The 11230-nt window shown below is 44.1% G+C and overlaps 1 protein-coding gene across 1 annotated transcript in view; it reads left to right on the forward strand.

Annotated features, from left to right (window-relative positions):
* LOC144688027 (uncharacterized) overlaps window positions 1-8818 on the forward strand; it is a 72627-nt gene extending 63809 nt beyond the window's left edge. The window contains exons 17-18 of the mRNA XM_078554679.1: window positions 2186-2263; window positions 8524-8818. Coding sequence (XP_078410805.1) covers window positions 2186-2263; window positions 8524-8682 — 237 coding nt within the window. The 3' untranslated portion in view covers window positions 8683-8818. The remainder of the gene's footprint in view (window positions 1-2185; window positions 2264-8523) is intronic.
* Window positions 8819-11230: the final 2412 nt, after the last annotated feature.

Consider the following 11230-nt stretch of genomic DNA (forward strand, 5'->3'; position numbering starts at 1 on the left):
GAAAAAAAGTTGCTGAATTAATTATTTTCCAAGCCTTTTATATTTCTCTGCTGATGGACTTTTCACAGGTTTCTATTGTGCACCCACACACTCCTATAGCTACGTGACTTTGCCTCTTCCCACCCTCCTTCCTATATAACCTCTCATTCATCAGTTTCCACAGGGCCTTTGACTTAGTCTTCCCTCATTTGTCATATTTTTGTTTTTGCCCCCAGTCTCTCTCTCTCTCTCTCTCTCTCATTCTGGGGTGGGAGGACATCAATTCATGGACTTTGTTTTTTCTTTGATTCATTAGCTTTTCTGGGTGAGCATAAGGCTAGAAGATTGAAGCAACATTATAGATCAAATAAAAATAAAAATAAAAATACCTGGAAAAACTCAGCAGGTCTGGCAGCATCTGCGGAGAGGAACACAGTTAACGTTTCAAGTCCGTATGACTCTTCGACAGAACTAGTATCAAATCTTGTATCCTGTTCTCATGTCTACTGGGGCTTTGTGTCAGCAGGTCAGCATCACAATTTCTGCCCTATTGAGTCCACTATGGGAGTACTGGAAGTTGGACATGGGTGTTATTTAAAATCTACTACTAGGGGCAGAATTTCACGCTTGGCATGCAAGCATGCACCCGACATGCCCGAACGTAAAATGACATGCAATCCCGACGTCATCATGCACTCGCGCGATATTTCGTTCAGTGGACCTTCGCCAGCCAATAATTGAAAGGCCTAGTAAGGTCATTAACAAGCTAATTAAAATCAAATTTATGCTGCCCGTCCAACCTTACGGTTGGCGGGCAGGCAAAAAAGCCAAGCGGCCTTTACAATTTTTAGGAAACCTCATCCAATTGCGCACCAGGCCTGCTCTCTCTTCCCCCCACCCCCCCCCCCCCCCACCCGCCCACACAGGTAGCGCTGATTGCTACCACTCGCGATCCACGCATGGCGAGCCTTAATTGGCCCGCCCATGTGAAATCGCGGTGTGGAGCCGATTGCAGGCAGCAGTTGGCTTCCTGACCATCCCCGCCCGCTCCTGCCGAGCCCGCCCGACGAGGAAAATATTTTGGCCTTAGTTTCAGAATCTTTAATCAATTGATAGTAATTTTTAGAAAATCAAATTATCTAATGTTGTCTGACATTCCTTAATTTATAAACCCAAGCTAATAGAAAGTTGACCCAAATTGGAAAATGTAGCTTGAGTGCTGGACGCCAAGTTTAACGAAGCTGAAATACTGAATTCTGATCAGCAGTTTTCCCAATGCAGAGCCATCCTATGATTTTGAAAACATAAAATTTCCTAAATAAATAGAACTTTAGTAAAATAAAATATTTACAAAAGTACGGAAAGGTTTGAAGGTATGTGATGGACCCCTCCCCAATGTGTTTTTGTGAATGACGATTAATGCCTAATAGTCACACTTATTTAAATAGATGAAAGGTCCTCCCACGCCTCCCATTGATCTTCAAGTATTTCAGAAGGAATGGAAGATGGAATGTTAGGTTGCCACTATCAAAATACAGAAAGTTGTGTGGGAGGACAGTAAGGAGTGATTGATGTATAAGAAGGTTTCCATAGCTTACAGTTTTTACAATTCAAATAGATTTCATTTTTAAACACAAATATACCAATTGAAATAACTGAGTGTATGTAATTTGAGCTGAGACGTGGAAGGACTCTGGGACAATATAAGGCTCTGAATATGTTTAAGATTTTTAAACATGTTGAGCAAGATTTCCTAACTCAGTTAACCATTTTTCTGCTGGTTCCTAGGGGATTGTGATTATTCCTTTGTCTAATACATGGAAGATACCTGACCTCAGTTGGACAACAACATTGCTCAATAGAATTAGCATCTTTGACTGAGAAAGAAAAAAAATGACTTTGGGTATTCTCTCCTGCGATCCAATGAGCTCCCCTCCTACTGGACAATTGAAAAATGCTAATGTGCGGATGTTCGTTGAGCTCAGGATCATTCTCAATTCTAGTGCTGTCCATAATTGAATAGCATGCTCATACTCTCTATCTATGGTTACAGCTAAAGAATATCCACTATAGTGAAATATCTGAGAACTGGTGGCATTCATGGGACCATACCCTAGAAAATATCAGCCTCTTCAGAAGACTGAAACAGATACAACTTATCAAAATCTTTAATCATGAATGATTGAAGTCTTCCTTTCCTTTATAGGGTGAAGCAGGGAAGAGGGGGAGAACTCGCCGGGGTCAGAGAGGATCTCCAGGGATTTCTGGAGCAAAAGGAGATCAGGTTAGTAAACACTTTATAGATGAGTTACCAATGACAGTAGCTGTCACAGCATGCAATGGGCAGTTAGAGACAATCAATAAAGAGTATGGGCTGGATTTTCATGGAGTTGGAGAGACTCCATGAAGGTAAAGAAAATGGCCACTGGGACATGATTCCAAGGGAAGAATTTTTCCCCCGTTGGTGGGGGATGTGCAGGAGCGGGTGCGAGTAGGCACGCCTCCAATCGGCGCCCCCAATCGGGGGCATGCCGCCATTTTACGTGGGCGGGCCAATACGTTCACCAGGAAGCAGTATGCACTCCCTGTGCGGGCAGGGGGAGGATTCCCTCAGCTGAGAGTGTGCTCTTTCGTGCATGTGCGCAAAAGAGCGCACTGACCTCCCTGAGGCTAAGTGCTGCCTCAGGGAGATCGGCTCCAAATTTAAAAATGTTAAAGGTACAAAAACAAAATTTCCCTGACATGTCCCCTCATGCGACAATGTCACATCAGTTGGGACGTGTCCATCACTTTAACTCAAACATTTACTAAATTTTTTAAAACCCTCATGAAACCTCATCCCACTCATGGATGAGGTTTGATGCTTTTTCTGAAGCCTGCCAGGGCTCAAGGCCTGCCCGCCAACCCTAATGTTGGACGGGCAGGTCCATTAATTAGGTTAATGACTTTTTAAATGGCCTTAATAGGCCATTGACAGGTCGGCGGGCACACAGCTGATTCGGCTGCCCCCCCGCCGACCTGAAAATGGAGATGACGCGGGGGACGTCGGGAGTTCCGCCCAATGTCATCCCGCGTCATTTTATACATCAACGAGTGGGCCCCACCCCCTGCTCACCAACTTAAAGATCCTGCCCCAGGATTCCTGATCCCATTCCAAGCACCCCCAATTTTCACCAGTATTGCTTAAGGGTGCGGCCTGGTGCGGGTCACAAGTCCACACCCTGCACTCCCAACCTGGCTAGCTCCATTGCAAGGACAAACATCTTCTAGTTGCCCACAATTTTCATGGCGTCGGGCCATCTTTTAAAGGACTTATGATTACAGTCCCTCAGAAGTGTCATGAACCATAGTCTGGATCAAGGAATCTTTTGAAAGGTAAGTTAAAAAGGTCTTACCATGAGCCACATGCCAAGCTCTACCCACCCATCCCCCATGTCCCCCATACCCTCCATGCCAAGCTATGCCCCTCTACACAGCCCCATGTCCTTTCATTCCATTCATGCCAACCACGCCCCTCCACCCACCCTCCATGTCCCTCATACCCACCTTGCCAACCCATAGCACTTCCTCTGTACAGGGCAAATTAATCCTATAGTAACAACAGGGTGTTGAAAAAGCTTTCAAAAACAGTCAATCATTCATAAATTTCTACTTTCTTAAAAAAAAACCTCCTTTTGCTGCAACCTTATAAAAGTGTCAATTATCCTTTAACCTATCAATAGCTGAAACTGCAAGCACTTGAAACCTCTATCTTGTGTAAATAAACATTGTGCAATTGACAGAATAGATCAAAGAGCAAGAGCTGTCAATCAAGCAATGTTTTCCATGGGGCACAGCTGTTTCAACACTCTAATGGATGTCTGGACTCTCAGCCAAGCCTCATTATACATTCTTGGCTGAGAATCCATACATCCATTAGACTGCTGATATAGTCTGATGGGCATGGAAGTGCCATAGCTTGGCACAGAGGGTATGAGTGGTCACAGGAGGATGTGTGGGGCCTGGGGAGTGTATGGATGGTGAGGGATAGAGGGCTGATCTTTGTTTTGCTGTAATTATTAAAACTGGGACAAAGTCTCAGAGCACCAAGGTGGACCTTTTAAACAGTCCACCTCAGCACTCAGCAGACCCTCCAAGCTGTTTCTGGGGGTGGTGGGCCCATGTTACCATCCACGTCCCCCGCCCCATCCCGGATTGAAAATCCTGTATTTTTTTTAATTTGTTCATGGGATGTGGGTGTCACTGGTGCTGGCTGGGCCAGTATTTATTGCCCATCCCTAATTGCTTTTGTTTAGAGAGCATTTTAAGAGTCAACCACATTGCTGTGGGTCTGGAGTCACATGTAGGCCAGACCAGGTAAGGACAGCAGATTTCCTTCCCTAAAGGACATTAGTGAACCAGATGAGTTTTTACAACCATCGGCAATGGCTACATGGTCATCATCAGACTTTTAATTCCAGATTTTTATTAAATTCAAATTCTACCATCTCCCATGGTGGGATTCGAACCCGTGTGCCCAGATTCTCTGGGGTCCTTGGATTACCAATCCAGTGACAATACCACTATGCCATCACCTCCCCTTGCACCTTCTCCTTAGGTGGGCGAGCCAAGCCAGGAAATTTCCTGACTCCTGCTGCCCGCCCCTAGGATAAAAATCCAGCCCTATGTCTCCAGTTCACCAGTTATTTACCATCGGTGGCAACTCCATTGTCACTTCAAGAACGTATTGCAAAAACCAACCCAAACATGCCTTGTTCTTCCAACCTGAGAGCACAAAGGCTGGCAGCCTGGTAGAGCAAGGAAATGCGTTGGAGAATAATTTTGAATAATCCAAATAATTAGAATCTGAATGAAGGTGCAATGTTAGTAGGATCTCAGGATAGAAATAGATTTTATCTCTGCAAAACCGTCCAATGAGAGTCCTCCACATTAACTCCAAACCCCATGATGTCTCATGGTTTTATGTTAAACAATGTCAAAGAAACTATCTGCTGATCAACACTTTCCCTCCAGCTGATGAATCGATACACCTCCATATTGTGGAAGCACTTGGAGGAAGTTCCGAGGGAAGAAAGGGCACAGAGTGGGCCAGGGGATGGTGGTTTGACTACAATATCCACCAACAAGTGACTCTGTGATACCACCCAGTGAGGCTGATGAGGGAATCAACCCAAGGAACTGACCTACAAAACTGACTTTTGTCTCACCAACCTGTTGCAGCCATGTCAGTCCATGATAGCATTGGCAGAAGTAGCCATTGCATAGTCCTTGCGAAGAAAAAATCTATTCACCCTGCAAAGTTCTCCATTGTATAGTGTGGAATGGCCACTATGCTAAGTTAGAAGGACAAAGGCAGATTTAACATCCCAAAAGTGGGCATCATTGAAACTGAGTGGGTCAACAGCAGCAGCAGAACTGAATATCGACATAATTTGTAACCTCATGTCTCAGCATAGCCCTCACTCCTTAACCATCACCAAGCCGAAACCAGTCTTAATTCAATACAGAGTGTTGAAGGACATGATACAAACAGCATACATTTGGCTGACTCCACTTGACATTAGAAATAGCTGAATGCACAGGACAAGCAAAAGCTATGGGCCATGACAGCATCCTTACTGCAGTATTGAAGACCTGAACACCAGACTGAGTTGTTCCCCGAGCCAAACTGTTCCAGTACAACTCTAACATCTCTCTGACATAATGTGGCAAATGCCCCAGTATGTCCTACCCAGAAGCAAATAAATCTAACTCAGTAAGTTACTTTCCAATTAGCTTCCTCCCATCCATTAAATGAGGGACAGAATCATCAATAGTGCCATAAGTAACATCTAGAGAATTAATTTCCTAGTAAGTTCTACCACTTATACAATGTTACTTCAACAGAAACATCAGAAAAAATTATAAATATGAATATAAATATCAGTATCATATCTGACCCCAAGATGAGCTTTGAAGCATACATCCATGCCATCACTAAGACAGTTAATTTCCAACTCTGTAACATTGCCCATCTCCACTCCTGCCTCAGCTCTTCTGCTGCTGAAGCCCTCATCCATGCCTTAGTTACCTCTAGGCCTGACTATTCCAATGGCATCTTCTCACATTTTACCCTCCTTAAACTTGATGTGATCCAAATCTCTGGTGCCCGTGTCCAACTATCACTAAATGTCCTTCACCTATCATTCCTGTACCTGCTGACCTACGTTGGCTCCCAGTTAAACAATGCCACAATTTTAAAATTCCAAACCTTGTTTTCAAATTCCTCCTTTGCCTGTAATCTCCTCCAACTCTACAACCCTCTAAGATATCCGTGCTGATCTAAATTCAGCCTGTTGAGCATCCCTAATTTAATCACTTCACCATTGGTAGCTATGCTTTCAGTTGCCTAGGCCCTGAGCTCTGAATTCCATCTTTACGCCTCTACCTCACTTTCCTCCTTTAAGACACTTGTTAAAACCTACATCTTTGACCAAGTTTTTGCTCATTTGCCCTAATATCTTAATGTGATTCAATTGGACTCAATGGAAAAGGCCTCCAGTGGCTGGATTCATATACGACACAAAGGAAGAGATATATGGCTGTCAGAGATCAATCAGTAAAACCCAGAACATCATTGTAGGATTTTCCCAGGGAATCACTGTTGCTGCAATTGACTTCTAATAAGATCAGGAATGGGGCCGTTTTATGATCCCAGCTGAAGTTACCCCTGGACAAGCCTGATCCCAGAGAGGAACCCAGCTTGATAGATCCTAACTTTTATTTGTTTGTTTAGACACGTGGAGAGTAGCTACTGAACAGAGTCACAGGAGTCAGCTAATGAACTTTTAACAAAAGAACAAGCATTTATTCAACAAGAAAAGATGAACTATATTACAATACTCCTTTACCCACAACTATACCTATATAACTGTATACAGATTTGTAAGGATAACATGAGTTACAAAAGCTATCTTATACTCTAATGTCCACAGTAAGTGCACAGTCCATGTACCAAATGGCACCCTATGGTCAGACACATCACACTCTGAAACCAAGTGACAGATGCCACCTCAACCAGATGCTATGGATCTCTCCTCAACTCTTCCCAGATACTTGTCACACCATGAAGCAACCAGTCTCACTGAACTCCATCTTTCACACGAGGGTTTCCAATCTCCACTCTTTAAGAACTCACTTTGGAATCTTCTCCCAAACTGGCACTTTCTCACAGACGCCTTCTGCAAGGGTTTCAAACTCTCCTCCTGATGTTCCTCTTCCCTGGGTCGCCACATGCATTCAAGCTGTCTTCTCACTAACTCAGTCGTCAGCAGTACACCGCTGTTTCACATGCCCATAGCATAGGGTTCCAGACCTTCAGCCATCTCTGTGGACTTTCTCGCCTCTTCCAAGCTGTTCTCTTTAAGCTTGAAGCTTTAAACTTGAAGCTTGGAGCCTTTCTCTGCCCTCACTCTTGTATTCACTTAACAGGACCTTTTCCAGGTTCCTGTTCTTCCTTTGACTAGAAGGTCTGCTTTGGACTTTCCCCTCTTACACTCCCATGGAGTTTTGGGGTTTTTCCTTAGCTTGGGACTGGCTATCTGTCCCTCTTGCTCTAGTCTCTCTCTCTGGCAGCTACTTTCAACCAACTTTAGCTTGGAGCTGGCTATCTGCCCCTTCTAGGTGGCTTGTTTGGCAGCTGTTTTCCAAACCAGCTGAACTCGAACAGCTTCCAAAACAAACTGCTGTTTCTAGCTTTTCTGTGTGCCTGTGGGAGGGACATGCCTCTCTCGCGCACTGTTGCTAGGCAACAACCCAGTTCTTCTATTCTTGTTTGCTTAACCTAGCTGCAACAGTCGTAAAAAACCTCATCAAAAATGCAGGCACCTTTATAAAGTGAAACTAAAACTCAATTTAGCCTTTCTTAACACACAGATACAGAAATACAAATCAAACTTAAACATTAAAGCTAAAACTCATTCTTAAAACTCACAATTATCAATATAACTTACTTAAACTATCTCTATTTCCTAACTGGCTGTTCATTTACAACTCTACAGTGCTTAGCTCCATTTACAACGCTACTGAAAATTAAGCAGCCCATGCCAACATACTATAGGATCTGAGCAATATCCTGTCTTAACCGACAAGTGAAAGGCAACATCCACGTCACATATGTGTCAAATAATAACCACATTGAACAAGAGAAGACCTGACCATCTCTATTTGATCTTCAATGACACCACCATTGCCGAATCCCCCAGCAGTAACAACTTGAGTATTGCTATTGATCAGAAGCTGACCTGAACCTTCCATATCAGAATGATCACTACAAACATGGAAGGGACTAGGTACTCTGCAATGATGGCTCACCTTAAGACCACACCTTCCCTCTCCCCGCCTTTCCACCATCATAAAGGCTCAAATAATAGAATATTCACCAGACATCTGGCTGAGTGCAGCTATAGCAACACTTCAAAAAAAACTGCATAATCCAGGACAGCTAAAGGAATTAACGTCATTGGTGCCCCGCCATAACTATGATAGCACTTGCTTCCTTTGCAGCTTCCAGAACAAGAAGGACAGGAGCAACAAAGTAGCGGGGACATTATTACTTTCAAGTCATCCTCCAAGATATACACCATTCTGCCTTGGACAAATATCGCCATTATTCTATCATTACTGATCGGCCATGATCTAGCTGAACAGCTGAAAATCCTTTAGGGACTTAATGGCCTACTCTTGTTCCTATGTTCCTATTATTGGATCAGAATACTGGATTTCCCAACCTAACCCCATTGTTGGAGCACCATCACCACAAAGACTGCAGCAGTTCGAGGCAAAGGCCAACTGTCACCTTCTCAGGACTACTAGGCATGTGGAGTAAATACACCTTTGCTCATGTTGTCCATCCTGAAAAATAAATTAAAAAGACCAAAGTCTGAAAATTGTCTCGAGTACACCATGGACTGAATTTTTCAGTCATCGGGCGCGTGCGATTGGCGGGCCGAAAGCGGATGGGAAATGGGCCTCCCGTTGCAATCAGCCCCCAACCGCGATTTCATGCTGGCTGGCCAATTAACTGAAATTACTACTGAAATGCTCAGCGCTGGCAGGGTGGGAGTGGGAAGAGGGCGGGCGCCAACCTAACTGAGGGTGCAGGTGAGCACTCTTAGTGAGCTCCCTGAAGGCAGACAGCTACCCAGGGAGCTGCAGACCTCCACAGAATAAAGGAAATGACAAAAATATATCCATGCAGCACAATCAAGCACCTGAAAGCATACCTCATAAAAAAACAGTCCCCAGATATCTCTTTTTATTTTATTTCCCCAAAGAGATTTCATCCCACCCTGGATCAAGGTTTGAGCAAAAATGTGAATGCCGCCTGGGAGAATGGACTGTCCGGCAACCGTAAATATGGACGGGCCACGTAAAATCGCTGCATCGCTAATCAGCTTAATTGCCCACTTAATTGTCAGCGGGCGCACGTGGCAGTCAGAAGCGTGCCCGCCAAGCGCAATATCGCACGAGTGTACGATAAAGGCGGGACACTCGCTTGACGTCATCTCGTGCTCTTTCACATCTGTTCAGATCAGGCGCGCACCCGCCTGTGGGACATAAAATTCTGGCCCATGTCTTGTTTCTTTTTTTAATGATGCACACAGGCTGTTGACATTGTAGCTGAGCTAACTTTATTGATAGCTTATTTTCCTAACATGAACACATACCTGCAGTGTCTGAACTCTATCAAGACAAGCTCCAACATGTGCTTTCTGACCTTCAATCCCCAGGTCAGGTGAACCCATATAAAGTACAGAATACTGTATCTAATACTGGAGTCCACAACCACAATCAGCTATTATCATGACATTTCCTTTTTTAAAAAAAACTTGTATGCAACTCAAGTATGCAAAGTCTCTTACCTATTCTTTCTCACTCTGATTTGATCAGTCTGTTTTGTCTTTTACTCATCTCTGTATCTCTTGTGGTTTATTTCACAATTCTTCCACTGGATGTTCTGTATGGCGACAGGGGTGATTTTGAAGGACAAGGAGCCTTCTCCAGTTCTGTGTCTCTATCACCCTTTGGATAGTTTTCAGGACTCTCAGGCTTTGTCTGGTTATCTATTGCTTCACTGGTGCATTCTGGTTTTTGACCTTCAGTTACACTTTCTGGTTCAGAGCCGGGTTGCATTTCATTTGCAAGAATTGCCAGTTTCTCCTGTACTGTTGTCCATTTGGAGTTGGGCACTATGTAAGACCTTGATCCTCCTATTACAACAGCAGGATTCTGGATCCTTTCATGCTGAATCCTCACTGTCCTTCCCATGGTCAGGTCAGGCAGAGGTCAGGTGCCTCAATCAAAATACTGTTTCTGCCTCTGCTGTCTCAGTTTGAGCAGGTCCTGCACGCTGTAGCTGTAGCTGTGGAAGTAACAGCTGGGGCACAGTTGGAAGTTTAGTTCTTAGTCTTCTCCCCATCAGAAATTGTGCTGGAGATGATCAAATGCCCTCTAATGGAGTATTCCTGAAATTCAGCAGAGCCAAGTAGGGGTCTCTTCCATCCACCTTTGCCTTTTTCAAAAGTGTTTTAAGGTCAACACGGTACATTCACCATTCGTTGGATTGTGGATATTCAGGACTTGACGTAGTGTAGCAAAACTCCCAGTCCTGTGCAAATTTGTGAAACTCAGTGCCTAAGAATTGTGGACCGTTATCTGAGATGAGCACTTCATGGAAAGCAAAAATTGATTTTAAATGATTTGTTACAGTGATGCTCTTACTATCATTTCTCAGCAGCACAGACTCAAAGAATTTTGAGTAATAAACTACCGCTAGTAGGTACTCACTGTTGTCAAATGTGAACGTCCACTCAAATTTTCTGCCAGGGCCTCTCTGGAACACTGTGTGGTTGAAGTGGTTGTTTTTGTTGCAATTTACTGTACTTTTGGCACACTGCACACACACTCACCATTTCCTCGATTTATGCTCCCACTCCAGGCCAATACATAACATCTCGAGCACTTCTCCTGCATGTTTCTATGCCGAGGTGACTTTTATGTGTGCGCTGCAGCATTTCTTTCCTCAGTGTTGCAGGAATTATGATTTTTTTCTTCCTTAAAAAGTATTCCTTCTGCCACATGAAGTTCCTCACGGAAGTTCCAGTACTCTTGTACAGCAGAAGGGGCTCTGCTCCGATGTGTGGGCCAGCCAATTTGCACAATCTGCTGCAGTTTTCTCAGGGTGGCTTCTGCGATGTACATTTCCTTGTCC

This window comes from Cetorhinus maximus, chromosome 12 (assembly GCF_964194155.1).
Source record: "Cetorhinus maximus chromosome 12, sCetMax3.hap1.1, whole genome shotgun sequence".
Lineage (NCBI taxonomy): Eukaryota > Metazoa > Chordata > Chondrichthyes > Lamniformes > Cetorhinidae > Cetorhinus > Cetorhinus maximus.